This window comes from Lepisosteus oculatus, chromosome 5 (genome assembly GCF_040954835.1).
Source record: "Lepisosteus oculatus isolate fLepOcu1 chromosome 5, fLepOcu1.hap2, whole genome shotgun sequence".
Lineage (NCBI taxonomy): Eukaryota > Metazoa > Chordata > Actinopteri > Semionotiformes > Lepisosteidae > Lepisosteus > Lepisosteus oculatus.
Window position 1 is genome coordinate 56868789 of NC_090700.1, and position 23336 is coordinate 56892124.

General features: G+C 43.2%; 2 protein-coding genes across 8 annotated transcripts in view; one reads left to right on the plus strand and one right to left on the minus strand.

The window, feature by feature from the left end:
- The first annotated feature begins 1227 nt into the window (after window positions 1–1227).
- wdr76 (WD repeat domain 76) lies at window positions 1228–11937 on the plus strand. 5 transcript variants are annotated; one of them, XM_069190701.1, is made up of 16 exons: window positions 1229–1459; window positions 1628–1758; window positions 2647–2793; window positions 4137–4229; window positions 4799–4891; window positions 5267–5313; window positions 5695–5821; window positions 6351–6446; window positions 6891–6931; window positions 7487–7640; window positions 8778–8936; window positions 9344–9459; window positions 9664–9762; window positions 10232–10387; window positions 10906–10959; window positions 11583–11937. In XM_069190701.1, the coding sequence occupies exons 3-16, from the start codon at window positions 2737–2739 to the stop codon at window positions 11836–11838; spliced, it is 1548 nt and encodes a 515-aa protein (XP_069046802.1). In that variant the 5' UTR covers window positions 1229–1459; window positions 1628–1758; window positions 2647–2736; the 3' UTR covers window positions 11839–11937. The 5 variants fall into 5 exon arrangements, with proteins under 5 accessions (XP_015198869.2, XP_069046802.1, XP_015198866.2 ...); XM_015343383.2 differs by lacking the exon at window positions 1628–1758 and having other exon boundaries at window positions 1228–1459; window positions 11400–11584; XM_015343380.2 differs by lacking the exon at window positions 1628–1758.
- Window positions 11938–13493: 1556 nt separating this feature from the next.
- The window catches only part of LOC102687745 (FERM domain-containing protein 5), a 132200-nt gene continuing 122357 nt past the window's right edge, over window positions 13494–23336 (minus strand). For 2 of the 3 annotated variants that reach the window (XM_015343767.2, XM_006628889.3), the window contains one exon: window positions 13494–20897. In XM_015343767.2, the coding sequence (XP_015199253.1) occupies window positions 20299–20897 (599 nt within the window). In that variant the 3' untranslated portion in view covers window positions 13494–20298. The remainder of the gene's footprint in view (window positions 20898–23336) is intronic. The other variant, XM_015343769.2, reaches the window with a different exon arrangement.

A 23336-nucleotide genomic window follows, 5' to 3' on the forward strand; every position in this document is an offset into this window, starting at 1 on the left:
GCCAGCTGACAAACACTGTTATACTAGCATCATATAAATACAATTTAAACAGCCAATCTCAACGGATTGAAAATATACTGCAGGTTTCCAAACACGTAGCCTTGGAAAGCACGTTGCAGATTTCCTATATTTTTTTAACATTTCACACTAGATCTGAGGTGAGGTCTGGTGTTGTAACCCCGGCGTCCTGGCCAAATTTCCCATTGGCCCTTATCAATCATGGCCTCCTAATAATCCCCCTCTATGATTTGGCTATATTACTCTCTGCTCTCCTCCCCACTGATAGCTGATGTGTGGGGAGCGTTCTGGCGCACTATGGCTGGATTGTGGAGAAGCCAGGGCTTAACCAACAAGGCCGGACAGGCTCGTTCCAGACCCTTGACAGCTCTGAGGGTGAAGGAGTCGGTTCTTTTAAGTGCTCTTCCATGTACAGTGTTTTGCCCTTATTCCCCCTGGTTCGTGTTCTAACTGTTCGTTCTGAAGATGCCTGCTTGGTTCTCTTTGACAAATACTTTTGAGGATTTTCAGTACAGACAGTGCCCCCCCGGGATCATCTCTGATCTCTGATGTATATTCTTCAATAAAAAATCATCTGTAGGAAAATTTTCAGCCAGCTGACAAACACTGTTATACTAGCATCATATAAATACAATTTAAACAGCCAATCTCAACGGATTGAAAATATACTGCAGGTTTCCAAACACGTAGCCTTGGAAAGCACGTTGCAGATTTCCTATATTTTTTTAACATTTCACACTAGATCTGAGGTGAGGTCTGGTGTTGTAACCCCGGCGTCCTGGCCAAATTTCCCATTGGCCCTTATCAATCATGGCCTCCTAATAATCCCCCTCTATGATTTGGCTACATTACTCTCTGCTCTCCTCCCCACTGATAGCTGGTGTGTGGTGAGCATTCTGGCGCACTATGGCTGCTGTCGCATCATCCAGGTGGGGCTGCACATTGGTGGTGGTGGAGGGGATCCCCATTACCTGTAAAGCGCTTTGAGTGGATTGTCCAGAAAAGCGCTATATAAGTGTAAGCATTTATTATTATTATTATTATTATTATTATTATTATTATTATTATTATTATTATTATTATTATTATTATTTAGGGATTCAATGACACCCGCCCGCACGCCAGCTCCCTCGTTGAACTGCAGTTCCCCTACCAGCCTGTTCGCGGCAGGGCTGCGCCGGCGGTGACGTCACGCGTGACGCGGCTGTTGATGCCGGGCCAGCGCGCGAGGGAACTGTTTCATAACTCCGCGGGAAGAGTTGAAACTTACACAACGGAGCTGCAGGCGCGGAGGGACGGGAAAGGTTGCTTGTACATCGCATAAAAGCACATTACTCCTTGACAGGAATATCGGAGAATGCCAACAGCGGTGAGGTCTGTAGCTGAGCAAAGCAAATTTAACTCCGGTTGTATTCCTTATGTGAAATTACAACGAATGAAGGTGAGTTCTCTCATTACAGGAGTTTACACCGGGTTTTTAGCTTTGTTCTTGAGAAATTGTCGCCGATACTGAACCTTGGTGGTTGTTTCTTGTGCGTGGGAGCTCCGACGAGTGGCGGAACAAGTGTTTCTCTGCGTCAGGTTGATCTTCTCGATGATTACGTTGCAGACTTCACACAATGTAGACCACGCCACGGCCGCAGTAGAGCAGATGTAGGTTAATACGACACTGCAAGGATTTGGCTGCGGGTCTTGTTCTGTCTGCTTGAGACGCGTCTGAGTCAAGAAGGCTGCTGGTCTGTACGTGAAACCCCGACGCAAGGAAAGACGCTGCTGAGGAGGAAATGTAGTTACTGTCTTGCCAGGACCGTCTTCTTTCGGTGTACAGAACTGTTGTATCTGTATTTTGAGAGAGTTGTCAACTCGCTGTAAGAAGTCTTGGTGCCATGATTAGATGGGGGGGGGGGGGTTGTTATTTTTGCATCTCGGCAATCGTGGTACACGTCAGTGAGCCCTGCCAAACTCATTGCATATTTGAACTGGTTTTATTTAGTGGTACGTTTAATGTTTGTAATATAGAAATAAGCCGTCCGCTCGAGTGCATTGCGCGGAGTTCCGCTGTTCTTCGGGACCGGCGGCGTGACGTCATGCAGGATCTGGGTTCCCGGCGCGGTGCTCGGAGCTCTCCGATAGCGTCGTCTTTCTTATAGACCTGTCCTGACTTCCACACCCTCTACTGTACCTCGGAAAAAAGCCGTTTCGGGAGCTTACTGTGCGGTATATCAAATTTGAGCAGCATTATGCCATTTTATTTTTAATTTAAGTAATGTTTACCTCGGGAGATGATGTGAATAAAAGCCTCTGCACCGTGACTGTTCAGGAAAGAATCAACCTGGATTCATTCCGCTTTTGCGTTTAAAACGTGCTTGGTTGTGAGGATTCCTGCCACTTTATTATTATTATTATTATTATTATTAGTGGGGAAACTGGGATTGAAATCCCTTATGGTGGTTTTTATTGAGGAATGTGCTCCCGAGTATAGCAGGAGCCGAAAACTTCAGGCTGACGGATCAAATCTGAAATCGGCACGCTGTTTTTAGACCTCCACAAGCGCAAAACTGCAACACACCCTCCCAGCCTGTTAACCAAGTGGAGTAACGTTTTTTTTGGCCTGCAAACATCTTACAGGAGCAGACTCTGCTTCCGAGCCCCCCGGGCGCGGCTGCGGGGAGGAGCGGGGCCGCCGTGCCGAGAGAGGTCCTGCCCAGCAAGCGCCCGATGCGCAAGTCGCCCGGGAAAGCGCACCCGGCCCCGGGGCAGGGCGTCAAGAGAAAGGTAGACCCGTTCGCCCCTGATGGCCAGTCTGTAGCTGATCTAATTCAGCTGTTTCTTGATCGAGCCCCCTCGGGAGTTAGTAGTTAACTGATGCGAGGAGAAGCCAGGGCTTAACCAACAAGGCCGGACGGGCTCGTTCCAGACTCTTGACAGCTCTGAGGGTGAAGGAGTCGGTTCTTTTAAGTGCTCTTCCATGTACAGTGTTTTGCCCTTATTCCCCCTGGTTTGTGTTCTAACTGTTCGTTCTGAAGATGCCTGCTTGGTTCTCTTTGACAAATATCTTTGAGGATTTTCAGTACAGACAGTGCCCCCCACCCTGGGGTCATCTCTGATAAAGAAATAAAAAGGTCCAGTTCCTTCAGTCTGTCAGTGTAGGACGTTCGCTGAAACTCTCAGATGTGTCTGGCTGCTCTTCTCTAGACTGATTCCAGAGCTGCAACATCTTTTCTATTACATGGTGACCAAAATCCGACAGGATATTCTACGTGAGGCTGTGCTAGTGTGACCGTCGCGGTTCCGCGCGGGCTCGTGCCCTCCGCCACCCCGTTTCGTCCCGCAGCACCTGGGGCGCGAACCCGGGTCTCCGGCGTCACGCAACAGGGAACCAGCCCCATGAGCTAAAGGAGACCTCCCTCAGCCCAGGCAGCTGAGGTCCCTGCTGCGCCCAGGGAGGGCGCTGACGTCACCACACTAGCTCCGCTACACTAGTGTACTAGCAAGTTTTAGCATGAAATCCTTTAAAGGTATAAGATCCCAGGGAATCGGCACCCACAGTCCTCAGTTATAGAAACCTCAAAAAAAGTCTGGGGCCTAGTCAGGTCAGTCACGGTGGGGTTTGGTTAGAATCCAAAATCAGGACTCGTAGAAGTTGATTGAGGGTGTTCAACAGAGCCCACTTTTCTCGATCTGCAGTGATTAAAGGGAGATTGTACAGTGACGGAGTCCAGCATCACACAAAACAAATCAAAAGCAGACGCAGCTGATTACGTACGCCTTCTGTGCGTCGCAAAACTGTGCCTTTTACAAAAGGCCATTCTTCTGACGGATGTTTTTGTTATTTGTTATGATATCTCGGGAACCCTCTAATTCTGTCTCTCCCGTGCTTGTTGGCGTGCTCAGCTTCTGCGAATTCATGCTTAGGTGCACGGCCCAAGCCTTTCTTTTTAAAACTGATTATGTTTTGGTGTTGGATATTAAAGAAAAACTGAGCAAATATTCTATAGAAAATGTCCTTTTGCAATAAAACATAATCATAAATAGACAAAAAAATAATTTCATGCTTGATCACAGCATTTGAAGAGATGATAGCCGACATGTTTACTGTGCACTTTGTCGTCTGTCAGGAGAGACATTCGTCGTCGGATGAGCCTGCCGCGTCACGGAGCAGGTCCAGGTCGGACAGCGAGTGCAGCAGTGACAGCGAGTGGGAAGGCCCGGTGAGGTTTCTGCACAGTCTAGGGCAGAGGTCTCGAACCCTGATTCTGCAGAGCCTGGATCCAGAAGGTCTTATAGGTCACCGCTAAATCACCAATTTCTAAAGCCCTGGAATAATTACACTGTGGCCAATTAGGAATGGCAATTGTTAAGCTAGGTTATTCAAAACCAGTTTTAATTGAACAGGTCACTTGGTTAATCAATCCGTATCACTGTGGTGTTGTTAATACTGAGAATAAGTGGATTGCAGCTCTCCAGATCCAGAATCAGAGACCTTGATGCAGACTTGAGCCCTTGGATTAAATTTTGCATAATGGATCTGAAAATTTTCATTCAAACAAATGCATGCTATATACACACTGGTGCAGGACAAGCTCTTCAAAGACTGTTAGGACACTTTCTGAAAGTAATCCGAAATGCTGCTCTTGAATTCTATGGTTTTTCCTGCCAGATCTGAGAAAAACGTCTTTCGTGGGAGAGTGTCGGCATTAGCTGGAGTGTTTGTAAGTCAAAGCTTCACCAAGCAGTGAAAGTAGCGCTGACTGTATTGTGTCTGCAATTCCTTTTGCAGGTGACGCCTGGAAAATTGTCCTCATATGAACTGAAGCGATTGCAGAACATCAAACAGAACCAGGCTTTCCTGTCATCTCTAAATATTACTGAGGTACCCTTGGGATTGGTCTGCTGAATACTTATGGACTCACTGTTTAGAATGATAAAACTGTCTAAAGCATGGAAAAGCAATCGAGTGCATGTTCAGTTATTGAAAGTGGAAATTAGTTCAAATGGGGGTTTTACATCCTGTTAATTTTGTGGGTCCTAGCCTGTTCTTATGAGGGTTGGATCTGTTTTGAAGAGCAACATTCAGGTTGTTTTGCTCTAACAGTGAGCAGCAGCCCAGGTGGGGTTCGTAGTCTCGGTTATAGATTTTGTGTGGAAAGTTTGAACAAGAAGATGTCTTTTTTTCACTTTCAGACTATTTTGATCAAATCCATTTTGCGGTGTAATTTGGCTGAAATTCTTTGTTGTTGTTTTGCAGACCGCTCAGGCTTTGAAAGCCAAACCTGCTCAAAGAGGTCTCAAAACGTAAGGATGTGTTAAAGCATTTCTTTGATATTTTCCTACTTTTTTGGGAAAGAAAGGCTATCCCTAAGGATTTCAGAAACTCACCTTCACTGAGCTCAAATCTAGACTCAAAGCTTTCTTTTTTACAAGGGCTTTTCTTTAACTGGTCCTTTGTCTGCCCTTTGCTTTCCTACTGTATTCTAAACCCCCATCTACCATCTCCTCTATCACCGTGTATTTTTTGTTGTTCTGTAAAGAGCTTTGAGAAGCCGCTTTTAAGATGCTATATAAAAACAAACGTTTATGGCCTATTTGTTCTGTAAATTTGCTATTGAAAGAAATATTGTCGCGCTGAAGTAAGTGGAGCTGTCTTGTGTTGTGGTCCGGTCATGGCCCTTGCAGCAAGAGAAAGAAGAGCAGCCCAGAGGAGGTTCAGCCCGTACGCAAGTCCATGCGTCTGCAGCGGCTCGACCCGGTGGGCGCGGCCCTCCCCGAGCAGGCCAAGGCCAGCGTCGCCGCGGAAACTTGGGTGAGTCAGGAAGCGCCTTCAGAACATCGGCAGCCATGGTCACAAGACCCTCAGGCCTGCTGGTTTGGACCCTTTCTGTTGTTGTTGTTTTTTTTTTTTTGGACTAGCAGAGTCTTTTGTACAAGACAACTCCAAAATCTGAATATGTAATGCTGTTTAGGTGGATTAAAGTTGTGGGGACAGATTTGAAACTTGTTCAACGTGTTTCTGGGAATAGTTTTGCTATCCCTGGAAGGGCCTGGGATCCTGTTACAGTTTGAATGCTGTTAGATGTGTTAGCTGGGGTCATTTTCAGTGTATTACTGAAATTGTAGAGGACACAGTTGCACAGCTTTTACGTGCCAGCTTATCTGTTTTACTAGATCCGAATCTTACTTGAGAGAAATGTTAGCATTGGTAATGTCTAGATTAATTATGCACACGCCAAATGGCATTTTCTGTTCTGGCGTATGCTTCCAAAAGACACCTTTTCTGTTTCTTAAGCAAACTCTGTGTGTTTATGTTTCGTGTCTGTATCTTCTTACTTTAGCGCCCGCCCCCGAAAGAAGGTCCGATAGCGATGGAGCCAGCAAACCTGTTAGAAGGCGGTGGGCTTCCTTCTGGTCTTGTGCGGCTCTGGAACGAGGTGGGGAACGAGTCCTGGCATGTGCCTTTTTTATTACAATTTGAAGCCAAATATGTACGTGTCCTCAGGTGTCTCAGCTAGTCTTTACCAAGAAAAGAGCCTTTCAGTGCTTTGTGTAAAGATGGCATGACTTGACAGGAACGGCAGGATTGTACCGATCTGGTCTGCATGTGCAACAGTGTTAATTTTTAAACTCCCCGTGTCTTCGGCTACGTCCCTGCCACACCGACATTGTAGAATATTAGAGACGCCTCAGTCCGTGGGTTTGGTACAGCCGTTAATCAGTTTCTGTCCAGTCTGAGGTTAATGTCTCAGTCTTAAACGTTTCGGTATTTCATCAGTGTCATTTTGCTGTCAAAAGGCACGTACGTTGTAAAGCATTTTTTGTTTTCAGTAACAGTTTTAATTTCTGTTTCCAACGCACTTTTTTTTTTCCTTGAACAGCCCATTGCTCTTGAGACAAAGCAGAAATTAGATTTAAAGCAGTAAGTATTTTTTACTTATATTCTTAAACTCTCTCATAATTAATGCTTAAATAGAACATAGCTTCAGCTGTCTGGTCCCAGATGGGAAAAAACCCTGCTACAGCTGTCTAATTTATGCATAGGGCTGGTGACCCTGTCTGTGCAGATGTTTGGTGTTTTATCAGAGTAGATGGGTAGTTGAGTTACTGTATGCGCAGCTCTTATTCAGACAGGTTTTAGTTAGAATTAACTTTAGGTCTGGAAGACTTTGTTTTTCACATGCGAGAAAGAAAGTTGTTTTGGTCATGTATAAGTTTAAAATTTAATGTCTCATCTTTTAGCAAATGGAATGAGAGAAAACCTAGATACTTACATGCATTTCAAGTTCAGCTTTAATCCAACTGTTCTGAAAAAACCTGTACATTGTGGCATTCGTTTCTGGGACATTGTGAGTGGACCATTGCTTCTGGAAGAAGCACAATGTACAGCCTCAGCTGGGATTGGAGCCCACAGCCTTCCACGCCTCCACAGTGGGGTGTTTTCGGAAGTGCCTGTTCTCTGTCGCTTGTCTTGCAGGTACAAGTCGGTCCTGGAGAGCATGACCTTGAACGAGGAACGCGTAGTGAAGGCTGTGAAGCATCGTGTGTTCTCCATGGCGGTTCACCCCAGCACCAGCAGGCTGCTGATTGCCAGCGGCGATAAATCTGGCCATGTAGGACTCTGGGCCCTGGTCAGTACTTACCTGGAGCGTTTCCTCAGCTTAGCAAACCTTCCATACTCTTTAGTGGTCTTTTTTCCTGGGTTTTCGCATACCTAGAATTTGGCATGACTCATGACTCTATCACGTGTTATCAGGTGGTGAAGTTCTGTCCCAGCTTTAGAGAAAGCTGTCCTTTCGGGGAAAAATGCCATGTGATGATGACATTCCGAGGGGGCGATTGTCAGACGCCCGGCTTGAAACTGCCAGTACTGAGCAAGCAGGGGCTCGAGGTCATGCATGCGCCAAAATCTGCATGCGGAGTTTGAAATAGGCAACAGGAGAGTGGATGTGCAGGGTCTTAATTGCCGCGATTCTGTGAATCAGTTTGGTGCAGGAACGATTTGCTTTTTGACAGACTTATAAGTTTACAGTTGTGTGAATATATGTATAGGTAGCAGTAACAAATCCAGCAGTAATGTGAGAAATGCCCTAAATGTTGATGTGGAAGTGGCTTGTGTTGAGCCGGCTTTGTGATGCTGTCTCGCTACTTTATTTCTTTACCTACGGTGTCTTGTTTCCAAAACGTCTAAACAAAACAGTATGTCTTTTCACCTAGCATTTATGGAAGAGAAGTATTGCCCAATCCCACAGCAGAGGGCACCATCAGTTGGTGCCTACGTAGCTAGAAATATTCGTAAGACGAGGGATATTCAGTCTGGGTGTTTTGGTTTAAACAGGGCAGCTTTGAAATGCCACAAGACTAAAACAGAAGGAAACTTAGATCATCTGTGATTTTGTTTAAGAAGAGAACACAAAGCAATGTGGACAGTTTTTCTAAATGTATTTGGTTTCTGGAAGAAAGAATAAATAATAACAAGTGTCCATGTTTTTTCATGGCATACTGCACCCTGCATACTCTAATTTTATTGTGAACAAATGTCCATGTCACAAAGGTCATATTAAGCCATAATGTGACATGGGCTTTCTGTTTCAGAAAGAAATACAGTATATGAATGATTTTGAGTAGTTTGTGTTAGTTACTACCTGAAACGAGCAGAGTCATATAAGGATATACTGCACTGAACATTTGTATATTTTGTTAACCGTTTCATAGAGCACTAGTGTGGAGATCCCTGCGGGACTGAGCTGTTGTCTCCTGTCTTTCAGGGCAGCGACCTGGGCGACGATGGGGTTCTCCTCTTCGAGCCCCACTCCAGTCCAGTCTGCTGCATGGCCTTTTCCACCACTCAGCCGGCCCACCTGCTCTCTGCCAGCTATGACTGCAGCCTGCGCGCGGCAGACATCAGCAGGGCCGTCTTTGATGAGGTGCGCCACTCGATTTCGATGGAGAATAAGGCATTCTTCCACAGGGCTTGTTGTGCTTGGCATTCATAATCTAAACAAAGCCAAAGCGACACTGAAGCCTTTTATGTCTGCATAACTGCTTGCCAAAGATACTGTATGCATTGGGGTTTCCCCCACACACTGAGCGTTCAAGCCGCTCCTTGTCTTTGCCACTTTGCCAGAGAGATCCACGCTTACTTTTTGACAAGGTGCCAGCTGCCCGGAGTGTCCCATGCGTTTCTGGGCACCTGCTTTCCCTCATTGGCAGACTGTCCTCATGGACGAGGATAACAATGTGCACGGCTTGCAGTAACCTAGGATGTAAGGACACGACTAAATACAAAATAAAAAGCAGCAACTGAAGGGTCACCCTGTCTTTTTTGAACCAGGTGTATGTCCCCGACAAAAGCTTATCAAGCTTTGATTTTCTCAATGAAGACTGCTCCAGCTTGGTTGTCGGTCAGTGGGAGGGGAATGTCGCCGTTGTAGACAGGAGGACTCCAGGGTAAACAACATTCTCGCGTCCACTCCTTTACCTCTTTAAATCTGTTCCTTTCCTGTCTCACGTATGATTTAGTCATTTCAAGATCTTTAAGGTAGTGCCTTTCGTGAAGAGGTTGCCTGCTGGTTAAAAAGTAGCGGTGTGAGCTGTGTGAAACAATGATTTTTCTTTGGGGATTGCTTCACTGTGTGTCACTTGTTTGCTTAGGACTTCCCATGAGTCATTGTTTGCGCTGGACACCAGGTCTCTCCAGACAGTCCATGTCCATCCTGTGAAGAAGCAGTATTTTGTGACTGCAGGGAAGGGGTATGTACTGTATCTACCGTAATACACATACAAAGATATTATGGTCCTTTTGCGGTGATACAACTGTATTATGACTGAGGGGTCCTGGTATGACAGAGGGAACTCATACATGAAGGATTGTAGAAGGGTTTGACATTATCTGCTGGTACGAAATATAATTCCAGTTCTCTCCTGTTTCAAGCCTATTTTGTGTGACGCTGTGATGAAGTAGTGCGAGTAGTAGGGTAGTAAGAGTTTCAGTGACTGTTTTAGCCCCACACCTTGCACTTTGTGTAAGAAGCATCTGCACTTAATAACTATTACATTTCCAGCTGGCCTTCAGCTCTAGGTTGTTGCATAAACAAACACATTGTTTAACTTGCAGTGAGACGCTACATTTCAGAAAATCTAGCTTTTTTTTTTCCATCCGACCAGACTGTCAAGCAGCTGACAGACATAATTTTTTTTTAATTTTATTTTTTTTCTTTAGCAATGTAAGCATTTATGATGTCCGATACTTGAAGAAGAGTAAGACCAGTTGTGCAGTGTCTTCTCTTTCCGGTCACAACCTGAGTGTAAATTCGGCGTACTTCTCCCCCAACACTGGACACCGAGTGCTGACCTCCTGCCTTGACAATACCATCCGGTGAGTCTCCCTGACTTGCTTAAAACCACTGTGCAGAGCTACATTTATACAGCTTTCACACACCACTTCACTAAAGATATGTAAATGAGAACAGCTATAGGCTAAAAGATTCTTACACTGTACTATGGTGAGAACTCCCCTTCAGGACAGAAGCTAAACAATGGCAGGTTGGAAGGGTTTGTTGTTCTAGTATATGCAGTAGTTTATTAACTCCTAAATTGTCTATGGAGAGCTGCAGCGAAACAGGATGGATGCATTCTGGTGTCCTCTTGGGGGAGATCCTATGGGCTGGTGCAGAGCGAGGTCCTTTTCGAGAGCAGTGGGGAACAGCCATCTTCTCGAGTGGAGACTGAAGGACAGGCTTTCACAGAAGAAATGACAGTGATTTCTCATCACTCGGGAGTTCTTCTTTAAAATTACTTCACATTATTTTGTAACCTTTTCGCTGTGTTACAGTCATTGATTTTTTTTTTGCTTCAGTAAAGGGGAATATCACACATGCCTTTCTAAATTTCCAGGGTGTTTGATACTGCTTCGCTCAGCGGTGACGCCCCTCTCTTGCAGTTCGTAAGGTAGGGGACTTGCTGTATATGTGTTCATGTACAACACCAGCCACAGCGTTCATTCTACAACAGTGCAGAGTTTTGTTTTTCAAGTACTAATTTAGAATTAATGATTTGTCTTAAGTAAAAGAGGCCAATCTCCAGAGTATGAAAGGATGATGGACAGCATGTCTGTAAAAAAAACAAACAAACGATTTGGCTGCACTTGGGAGAAGGATGGGTAAAGTAAGGCAGAGAGCCACCTGCACACGGAATCGGATACCTTTAGTGTATTTCAGTCCAGGTCTTTGACACATCGATCTGTATATTGTACTGTAGCTGAACTGTATCGCTGGGATACAGCCTTACTGCTAGGGGGCCACAATCCAGCAGGTTGTAGAGGCTGTTGGGATTATGCAGGGCTGAAAACCTTTAAAAACATGTCAGATTAATCCAGTTACCCTATGTAGTTCTGTCTAGTCAGTACATTTGGATTGAAAAGCTGCAGATTATGTGGCCCCTGAAGATAAGAGCTGTTTTGCTGAACGGGGGGAGATTTAGCAAGCTGGGGGCCCTGGAGTCTCGCAGGGAAAAGAATAGGCAGCTGCCTGTCTGGCACCTGACGGCGTGTTTGTCCCGTGCTCCCGGCCCAGACACAACATGCACACGGGCCGCTGGCTGACCAAGCTGCGCGCCGTGTGGGACCCCAAGCAGGAGGACTGCTTCGCGGTGGGCAGCATGCAGTACCCGCGCAGGATCGAGGTCCTCCAGGAGAGCGGCCGCCGCGTCCACACCTTCCAGGAGCCCCAGTGCCTCACCACCATCTGCTCCGTCACAGTCTTCCACCCCCACCGGAACGCGCTGGCAGGGGGCAACGCCAGCGGGCGCGTGCACGTCTTCCTGGACTGAGGCCTTTCTTCGCCTTTTTATTGTTGCTACAGATGTTTTTTTGATGTGTTTATATGTATGTATGTTTATAGAATTTATTAAATGCACTTATAGACTATATTCAGTTGCTGTCCTTAGATGCTTCTTGTGAACTTGTGACAGTCAGGAGAGAATGCTTTATTTGGTCTGAAGTACTGCAGGTCACAACACAGTGAAAAAGCACTCGAAGCTAGAGCAGGTCCTGCGCAGAACAGAACTGAGACTGGCTGTGCAAGAAGGGAGGAAATCTGAATGTTAATGCACCATATGCTCTGCTATTCGGCTCTAACTGTCTGCTTTGATCACATGTAAGGATAGGGGTGCACACAGTTAGGCTTCCTTATAAGATCACTTTATTAGCCCTATACAGTTTCTTGCATTAGGAATTTGTCTTTTTGCATACCCCAGCTTGCTCTCCATGAGACACACAGACAGGGAGAGAGCCTGGGGTCAGAGCGCAGGGTCAGCCATTGTACAGCATCCCTGGAGCAGTTGGGGTTAGGGGCCTTGCTCAGGGGCCCAACAGAGTAGGATTCCTCTGCAGGCCGTGGGATTAGAACCAGCAACCTTCTAGCCACAGGCGCAGATCCTTAGCCACAGTGCCACTGCTCTGCCCCTATAGTGCATTTCTAAGCATATTATTTGTCATACAAAACTAATCTACTCTGCAGGCTGTTTTATTGCTGGCTGTTGTATTCGGAGTTGTAATCTGTATATGAATTGTGGTACATTAAAGCATTTGCGAGTTTGGGCAGACCTCTGTCTGTTAGGCACATGAGTTAATAGGGAATCTGGCCAGGTAACGAAAGGTTTTCATGTGGGAGACTGAGGTCCAGTCTTGAGCAGTATTACATTTGCACAATGTTTAATATAAGACATGGAGATTCACAGATAGTACTTGCATACTGGTGCTACTGCCTATTATTGTGTATACCACAGGTATAGTACGCTTATTTCAGCAGATGTTAAATGGACTTTTCATGAATATGGAGGAGTAGTTAGGGCTCTGGACTCCTAATTGGATGGTTGTAGGTTCAAATCCCAGGAAGGACAGAGCTGTTGTGCCATAGAGCAAGGTGCTGCACTCAGGTTGCTCCAATACAATGCCCATCCATAAGAATTGGTGTGATGCTACAGTATGTAGTTGACTTTGTATAAAACGACGGTCATGTTAAATATAGGAATAAGAATAGTAAAATTTTTAGAAATGGTCAAGTGCATTCTTAATCATTGCTAAAAATAATTGTTTAGGAGTGTTTGTGTTCACAGAGCGTCTTCAATGTGTGCAATAGAGCTGTAAGCTTTGACTGGAACCTTAACTCCACTAGGTGGCAGGAAAGTACTGTATTTGTTTACTGCTGGTAGAATTATTTTTATTTACAGTACATTGTGCTACAAAATGTGTATACAAGCATACTTATAATTAGAGTGATACTGCAAAGCTCTGATAGCATTCCAAAATAAATTATCAATAGGTGCTATAAGCAGGAGAGAGATCTTTAATCTCTTTGCAGATATTGTGTGCTAAGCTATCTTGTGTAGTTCAGTTTTCAGAACACCAAAGTGTTTTTATTAAATACTGTAGAAAACAATTGTACTTTTAAAATGGAATTGTTTAAAAAAAAACAGCAGACATCTTCAAACATTATTTCAGTTTATTTCAAGTTTTAATATTTTCATGGCACCAGTTACAAGGGGCTATCAGAAAGAAACAATATTTCATACTGTTTCCTATGTAAAGTTACCTACACAGTACAAAGATGGTAGTGGAATGAGTAAGGCTGAACAGAAATCTGGATTTGGCACATTTTTTTTATATTAACTACAACCTCAAATCTCATGTTAAAAGATGCAGTCCCAGGACTCAAGATGAACAAACACACATGTGTTTGCATCTATGTGTGAGAGGATGTTGGTGGGACTGATGCAGGCTGGGTAAGACATTTTAATTGAATCTGACTGTGTTCCTTGGCACTACTGGGAACTTCACTGGCAAACAAATTGGAAGGAAACAGATCTGAAGGAATGGGGAGAGCTATCAGACAAAAACTATAGGTTTTTTTATGAATGATGAAATACAGAATTTAAGCTGTGTGCTTTAATTGCATTGTGACTAGACAGATCTCAAACGTTTATTAGTTGTTCTGCAGCTGTTTAGAAAATCCATGCAGGACAAATGAGTTCTTATAGGCAGTGCAGCCTTGAGGAAACATGAGCTGTCCCGCTCACAGTCCGTGCAGCTCAAGTGCCTTGTTCTGTGTGAATCTTTGACGCCATCACACCACTGCACTTAGATTAAAACTGAGCATGTCAGAAATGTTGTAGAAACTAATTTGAACTCTCGGGAATTAGTCCATACAGTATGTCGGTAGCCACATCCAATGTGTATTCTTTGGAAAGACTGTGGATGTGTGTTACTTGGATATGAACCTCACAGACTGGCTGAACAATGATAAGTTATGCCTATTATGGCTATCAGCTGTCTTTTAAAAATGATATGCTGCTACCAAATTTATAAGAGCTTTAGTGAACCCCTGTATTAGACGAGTTCCACAATTAATCTAGACTACAGTATGTGAAGCTGTAATGTTTTACACACCCTACCCATTCTCTGTATGATATACAAGTAAACAGGCTACTTCCTATCAGGAATTAACTTCAGTCTATTCTTCCTAAAATATTTATACAACACTGCATGGAATTGTGGCCAGCAAAGAGCAGAAGAGAGCAAATGGGTTGACAAACGGGCCTGATTTATTCTTTTGTTATGATGTCTGAGAGCATTCCTTGGGCATGAGCATATCAATCTTAAATTCACATATGTATTACCTGAAAACAGCTAGGAAAGAACTCCAGATCCTTAGGGAATATTTATCTTTAAGCCAAGAGAGGGAAAAGAGCTCAAAATCCATCAGATTCTGACCAGTCACAGAGCTTATATGAAGATGACAAAAAAATGGGGCCATATCTTTTCTGATAGATGACAGAAAATAGATTTAATTTGAAGCTCTGTGACACCTCTTACAGGCCAATGGGCCCAAAACATAAATACTGACTCATTGATAAACTTTAGCTACCTGAACTCTGAATTCTTACTATCATTTTATTGTTTTGAATGCTTTGTCATTCAAAATGAAATCTATAAATGAAAGTAATACACAATTGTTATCATTTCAAAACAGATGAACAATCATTTACGTCCTAGAAGGTAGTCTGGAGAAGAGATCAGTTATGTAAGTGTACAAAGTTTGTATCATTTTGTTTTTTTCAAAGGGGGAAGTTTTAAAAATACAATATCAACAAGCATTTTGTGCTAATGATCCATGAACACATCTTTGTGGTAATTAGGTCTCCTGCAGATAAACTTTTTTTTGCCAATCCAGTTTTGAAATTAAATTCATTTGGTGAGATGGGGAGAGATCAGAAATATTTAATACTTTGCTTTGCATTCCATGCGTTAAATAGAAGAAATGAATGGTATCTATATCCTGAAGTAGCAGCTAATTTTGAGCAGTCGAAACGTGCAGTCTTTTTTGTTTCACAGGATGATTGTCCAGGTTGTGTTGAGAATGCTGTTTGACAATCATGCTAGAGCTCGGTAATAAACAGAACCTGCTTTGTCATCTACCACAAGCAAACTTTGGTCAAATGTTGCAAAATCCAATTGATTAATCTGTCAATGTCAAAGTGGAATGAGATGCACTACAGGACACAAGATATACAGAGTCTGTTTTTGAGTTGATCCGTCCTGCGCAAACACAACAGAATGGAGAATCCACCAGTGACAGGGAAGCAGTGTGCTCTGCTAGCTTTCAAAAGAATCAAAATAATAAAATAATGGCATTTTATATCATTTTTTTACATATCTAGGAAAGCTAGCTAAAGAACCACTGCAGATTTTCTATTTCAGTTCTCACCTGACCTTGTACTTAAGTGTGAAACAGTTCACTGGGGAATTTTCCCTCATTGCACAGAATGAAAGTCCCCTTCACACCACTGTAGGTAAAGACCACAACACTGATACCTGTCATTTCTAAAACAGCACAAACAATAGTGAACTTAGATTTGCATACATTGGCAAAATACCAACCGCCACATAGAATTTAAAACCAGATACATACTTAAAAATAGCAATAAATTAAGGAGTGAACCAGCTGTGCTGAATTCAGTTCCATTCTGTAACATTGCTTTCATAAAAAAATTACCTCTGCATGATAAATTAAAATAAAGGTCAGAATGCTTTGTCATTCTGCGCTCAAAACTGCTCTCGATATTTTTTTACAGCCTGTGGCTACCACAGGTGATTTTTTTTTTAAATCACAATTTTATTGCTTATTGAATAGTGCTGCCTTATTTGAGCTATTTCACATTTGGCACAGCACACAAGAGAATCGTTACACTGAAGCTACATTATGCTGTAAAAATGTAGACCAACACACTTCAGTATTTTAACTTCTTTTCTTTTTGAAAACACACTATTACTTAAATAACAAGCTTGAACAAGGACTTAATGTACCTGGTTCTCTTTCCAGTTGTTTTTTTAATACTGTTTTTACAATGCTCACAAAAGGTAAAATCCTATTGTTCATTCGGAACTGATGCATTGATAGTTCAACAGTGCATTTTTACAATAAGCAATTTGCAGGGAGTAACAAGTGCAAACAGTGCAGGATTTAATTTCTTTTTACCACCATATGTGTGTGTTGTTGCTTGTGATGCACCTTCATTTTTGTACTTTCTTAAAATGAGGATGAAACGTTTGACATGAAGCAAAACGGTTTCAAAATTGCCCAGTCTTTAAACTCAAAATGAGATACCACTGAAACACTCCACAGCCTAGCAGTATTTTAAAATAGCTTAGAATAACAGCTGGCTATCAATTATTCTATGTGCTGATAATTTTTGGTTCCAATTAAAGAGCTCTGTTTTAGGAAGATGTTTTTGGAAGTTTTCCTATGACTGCCCATAGGAAATCATTTCAAAACAAATTCAGATGCAATCCAGTTCACTTGCTGATCATAATTCCTACAGGTCTCTGCTCCATCACTTTAAGAGAAAAAGGTTGCTCACAGCCTGTTGTACTGCAGCGTGTAAGACGGCACAGGGGATCAGCTACTGTATTTGAGAACGACCCAGGAAATTGTGAACACCATCCACAAGACATGGCGGTGTCATTCAATGGACAATTCAATTAATCCAAATGGCCTTATACACAGTTTGTGCTCACTGGGAAGTATTGGTCTCCAATCACCAAGCAGCGTGGAGTGTGCAGACAGTGGCAGCCGATTAAAATGAATGCCACTACCGCCAAGGCAGTAAGAATTGGAACTAACTTCATAAAAATAGAAAAGCCCATAAAGAGCAGAAGATCAATATTCCACTCACTGCATGGTGAGTTTTTGGCCGGAAACTTACTTATTCCCCCTTCCAAATGAGTTTGACTCAGCATATTGTTCACTTCCATTTGAGTCCCTAAAATACCTGCTCATTTTTGTGTTGTGTTGTACAACCAGCAGTTTGATTGAAGGGCAGGTTGTGAATGTGACTCCTACTGAAACTGTAGGTTGCTAGAGGAATATCAGCTGAACTGGGGAAAAAAAGGCATAGGATCGCTTTTATTTCGGCTATGATGTCCAAGCTTTGTCATTTCTAGTCTTTCTTGCTAAGATTTAAGCTGTGGAGCTAACACAGCAACCCAGGGATCCAAGAACAGCTTCATCGCTGCAGAAATTCACCTTGGAGCTGACCAGGGCTGTGCAGGAATTAACAACTCAAGGAATTACGAGCAGCAAGTGCACAGTGCAAGTCCACACCATTGTCTGCAAGACCAGACCCAGCCCCGGGTTTCCTCCATGAGCTCTTACACTGTCTGCATTCTTGTTTTACTCTGCTCTGCCTTCCTGTAATTTTTTTTAAAAAGAAATCTTAAAATAGGAATATGAATTTTTAGAAATTCACATTACCCAGCTTTGTTTCATTATTTACACATCCACGCACATTTTGAAGGGGGGGGAATGACAAAAGCGGAAACAAAACAGGGTGTATCCAGAATTCAACAGTCGACAATCCACAGTTATTGCTCCCTCACTCTATAAAAAAACAATACGGTGGTACAACTGTACAATACAGCTGTGAAACATGAATTCCAACAGGCCACAGAAACACCAAGCACCAGCACAGCCACATCTGCCCTTGTCTGCATCCAGACAGGTTCCCCTTTCGCTCCTAAACTGACTTCACAGTTCAGCTACGGTACAGTAGGTACAGTAGGTACCCATGCTTTTGAAGTTTGATTGTATTTTACCCACAGGTGCTTTTGGTTGCTTGTTCTTGATGAGGTTTTCTAACCATTAGAGGAAAAATATTGTACTGGGCTTTTGTTCGGGCTTTTTAAATTTCATTTCATGCTCAGGCCTTTGATTTTGGGGGCAAAAAAACATACTGTATCACTGATGCAGCTTAGGAACAGTATGCCAATCAACAGCACTGTAATATTTTTAACACGCATTTAGTACTTAACCACACGCAGAAACCTGCCCTGGGAAATTAAGCAATTCATAAGCTCACGCATTTCAAACACTAGCCCTGTGCATAGCCTAAAGGAAGACCATTGTAACTGAGTTAAAACCTCAGGCAAGCTTGGTTGAGGGTGAAATAGTAGAATTTTTGGCGATTTGCCTTTGAACCTGGAGAAACCCTTGTTCTTGCGTATGCTTTCATTCCCATTACCCCCAGAACACTAGAACAGGACTTTGCAATTCCAGTCCGGGAGGGCAACATTCCAGCAGCTTTTAAAGGTACTCGACGAACTGGGAAAGTCCGTTCAACTTCTCCAGTTTAGTCAATAAGGGTTGTGCTGGAATAAAATCCTTCAGGGCCAGACTTGGGGAGTCCCTGTCCTAGACTGTCACACCTGATCCACTGAGCTAAAAAAGGTATAATTTAATTTTGAATAACAAAATAACATTTCAGTTTTGTTAAAATATACAAGGAAAAACAGTCAGTAAATATATATTTTAGGAAACAAATTACTTTGTACAAAAGTACAGTATTATTATTAATATTATTATTATATTCACAAATAAAAACTTAAAAGCATAGGCAACACTGATGTAAAACCCCAGATCGTTACCACTGAAAAAAACACATTGATTTTTTTTCCACTTCTTAGCATTATACTTGGATTAAACCTGGGTGAGGTTATCATCAAAAACAAAAGAAAAAAAACAACTGCACTAACAAATGCACACTTTCAAACAAAAACAAAAGGCTTGAAACTTTTTTTAGGTAAAACCATAGCTTTACTATATCACACAACTAGCTAAACTGGATCTAAAAGGAGCTAATGAGTTTCTTCAAGGGGTTGACCATGAACACTTTTCTACCAGTTACTGACACTGCTAGGTCACATAACAGTACACCATTGTATCTAGGTATTATTGTCTTTTTTTAGTTAACAAAATCTGAACTCTACTACACAGCTTGCTACTGCTTACACATAATTGTATTTCTATGAAAGTATAGTTTAAGCTCTTTAAAATCAGTCAGCAAATTCAAGAACTGCTTTTACAAAATCTGCCCCCTCCCTCTGCCAGTCTTCCAGTGACATCTGCATCGCTTCAGAAAAATGGAAAATTTCAAACACAGACATCAGATTTCAAATGTCGCGAACAGTGATTTTAAAAATTCGGCGATGGCCCCTACTGAAATGCGCCTGTCTCGTGTTGCTCCAGTTCGTTATGTGACATCAGCCCCCTTTTTCTTTCTTTGCCTCCCCAAAGGAAACAGCAAAAGTGTAATGACTAGTATGGATGTTCTTCCAATTCCACCGAAACTGAAAATGTGCCCTACTTGAAAACTTCCCTTTGCTATGATTTCCTGTATTCAATACCATTGTTACAACATAATGGAATACCGGTAGTAAACACCGATTTGTATGCTTGAGATGTTGTTTAACCTAAATTACAACCGACAGCAAAATAAATAGATAAATAGAAAATAAAGAAGGCATATTTATTTCTCCATTTGTAACAAATGTTGTTGTTGGTTGTTTTTTTTTTCCTCAAAGAGGAAATGCGCGCACCATTTTGTTTCAGTTTGTCTTTTTTTGTAAAAATAAAAATTCCTGAAATGACCTGAAATTCTGGAGAGAGAGAGAGAGAAAAAAAAACTCAGTCTATCCGATTTTCTTTTAAAAAAAAAAAATCGAAAAAATGAACAAAAAGAAGAAAAAAGCCAAATCTTCAGAAACCGTCCTAGACTCCTCCATGGCGTAGTGTCTGTTGTGGTTTCATGAGAGAAGCTGGGTTCGTGTTCGCATGGTGCTGTACTCCATCATTCTGTGGCGGAAACAGCAACGGTAGTTGTGTTAGCATCTTCTCAAATCCCCAAGGGGGGAGAGGAGGGGGGCAGCCGCGTGAACAGCCCTTTCCCCTGTTTGTTTCACGTGTCAATGAGCAGGCCCACCAGCCAGCGGAACTTGCAGGCAAACCATCGCCTGAGGGGACAAAAGTATTCGTAATGGAACTGCTCAAACTCGGGGGTCTGACGAATATCACGTAAAAATGCAACGTCAAGGTCAGACTCGGTAAGAACGATGAGGAGGAGGAGCAAGACAAAGAGGAGTCCAATGGTCACAAGGAGTAAACGGAGGACACTTAAAACAAACTTATTCACCTGTTCCACTTCGCCCAGCGGGGAGGCCCCCGCCTCGCCGGCGTGCTCGGGGCTCAGGGCTTTGCCGTCGGGCCCGAATTCGGCCACCTCCCCAGCTGTGGGGGTGCCGGCCTCCGACTCCTTCTCCTCTTCGATGCTGCAGGGGGCTCCATTGATCTGGCGCGAGATGGCCAGTTCCAGGCTGTGCTCGGCCACGGGGGTGGGCAGCACGCTGTCCGACGGGCTGTAGGCCTCGTCCGCGATGACGGCGCTGCCCCCCTCGCAGGCGTCGGCCGCCAGGCTGCGGGACCGGGGCACGAAGGAGTCTCCGTGCGAGGCGGAGCGCACTGGCGTGGAGTGGGCGCTGTCACGCAGGGACTCCAGACCTGCCCATGCGGAGGGAGACGGGGAAAGAAAGAGAGGGTGTTAGGTATCCCACCTTCACCGAGTCGCCGGGGCCAAGTTTCCTGATTATTATTCGTCTGACAGGAATTTGGCCGTTAGTTCAGTTGCCCAACAAAGCAAACAAGAACCAAAGCCTCAAATGTGTTATTATTCCACTTTTCATGGCAAAGAGTGCTCATGCACCCCTAATGCACTGCAATTTGAGCACAAAACATTCTAAAACCTGGTTTTGGTTTGGAAATAGGGAAGACTGTGTAATGCTTCCATTTCACCTGTGCAGCAAAAAGATAATGCTTTCATACATTTTCCCTGATAAAAATACATTGACACACTGCACAATTTACATCTAGATTTCCAACTCGTGATATGTCAATAAATATTTTTAGTTGATTTATTTATTCGTTTTCTGACTTTCTGAACACAAAATAATATGGGTCCCCATGCAGAACCCTGCGGAACACCCCAAGTATGAAGGACATGAGACAAAGTGTGCCTTTGCTATACAACTTTCTTCTTCTGTCTAAAATCTGTCTCCTTCCAGTTACTTTTGAGTGGGTTGGGGAGCAAGTGCAATGCACTGAGAGTAAGTCCGGCATAAAAGCCCAAAAGAAAACAGGTCGATAGAAGATTAATAACCGATTCCGTTCTTCATGAGGGAAAAACACATTAGCACAAAGGCAGTAGGTATAACTTTGAGATGTCAACACGGGTATTTTTTTGGACAAATAAAAAGGATTTTGTGTTTTGCGAGACAGGAAGAATTCACTTTCCTTTTCTTTGCAGTAGGGCCGTTCCAGCAGTTGCTGGAAGATTTTTCTCGGAAACCCCAGACATAGGGACGAGAGCCATCTCACAGCCGAGGGCAGCACTATGCTGGTCGGCCTGAGTTTGGGGGGCTTAGCCTTCTAGCAGGACTGTCCCAGGGATGAGGAGATAAAGATCTAGTAATCATAGAGAATTTGATCAGGGACTTCCCAGAGCAGAGGGACCAGCTGTTCCAAGGCAATAGTAGGAATACAAATGTGTGCAAAAACGGTCATGTGTGAAAGTAGATCTCTGCTGCCTTCCAGGAACAATGCGTGGATGTCCGTGTGGTCTATTGGCATTACTCTCTACATGCTAATTTGCCATCTTCAAGGTCATTCTTGAAGAAAAGCAGGAGTTTTTCCATAACTCTGCACATATGTTGAACTGTACACAAGGAGCAAATGTATCACACCAGGATCTGCACTGCGATGCAGTGATCAGAGTCTCCAAAATGAAAAGGTTAACAGCGTTTGTCAAAGCCTGTCACAGAGCTGGCTGCATCATGCCTTTGAATTATACTGCCCAGGCTACAGCAAGCTTCAAGATGTCAGCAGCATTGGTCCGGTCTATAAAAAGATGACTGTGGAATTCATGATGTGATTTTTTTTGGGGTGGTAATATTTTTACTCTCTCTTCTCACAGAGTACAAACCCTGTTTATTTATTTCCAAGTAGAATCTGAATGCCTGGTAAAATAAATAGGAGAAGGGGGTTACTAATACACAGATCTTCTAATTATGGCAAATAACAGTCAGCACAGGAGATGGGTTAGACAAAGGAGCATTCTTAACTCCTACTGACATAAATAGAGGCCTATATTTTAAGCATGAATATTTGTTTTGAGAGAAATTCAACAGAAAACGCACTGCAGCAATAAAAAAGAAGAGTTGGTGCTGAGTTATTAAATTCTCTGAACAGTGAGAATGCATAAATCATGGTTTCCTTTGACCGGGAAGATAGGATTTAGATTCAAGACATGGCATCTTCTAATGCCTTGAGTTATTTATTTATTTAGGGGGGATTCATGATTAAATAAATCTCTATAAAAGGTACACTCAGTAAGGCAGGAATGAACTTAGCTCTGAGAAGGCAGACCCTGACTCAGGGAATTTTAGAAAGCACTCGGCACAAACTTATGAAGAGGTACTATATATCTACAGTATAAGTGAATGGATAGAGCTGTGTGTGTGTGGAGGAACACATTCAGCTCATCACTAATTCTTGAATAGCCCACAATAATACTCGCCTGACAGCACACATCTAACTGCAGTTATTTGGATTGAAATCCAAGTGGTACTGTATGTGATGGGTTCGTTAATCTCTAGAGTCACTACAGGCTAGCAGACGTATAACTTCAGAAAACAAAATGCCACTGTTGAAAATTGACAAACAGCACAATCCTTCCTCATAAAATCCTTTTTGCCATCGGTCAGTATTTCTGGATACTAAGCAACTTGTTTATGTCACTGTTTTCTGAAGCCCTGTGAGGTCAGCAAATTCCAAGGATCCAAGACACAAACTGCAGCCCAACAGGCCCTGAACTACTAGATATCCCAAACAGTACAAAACCCACCAGAAAATGCTGACTTACACAGGCTTTCGAGCCCCAAACCA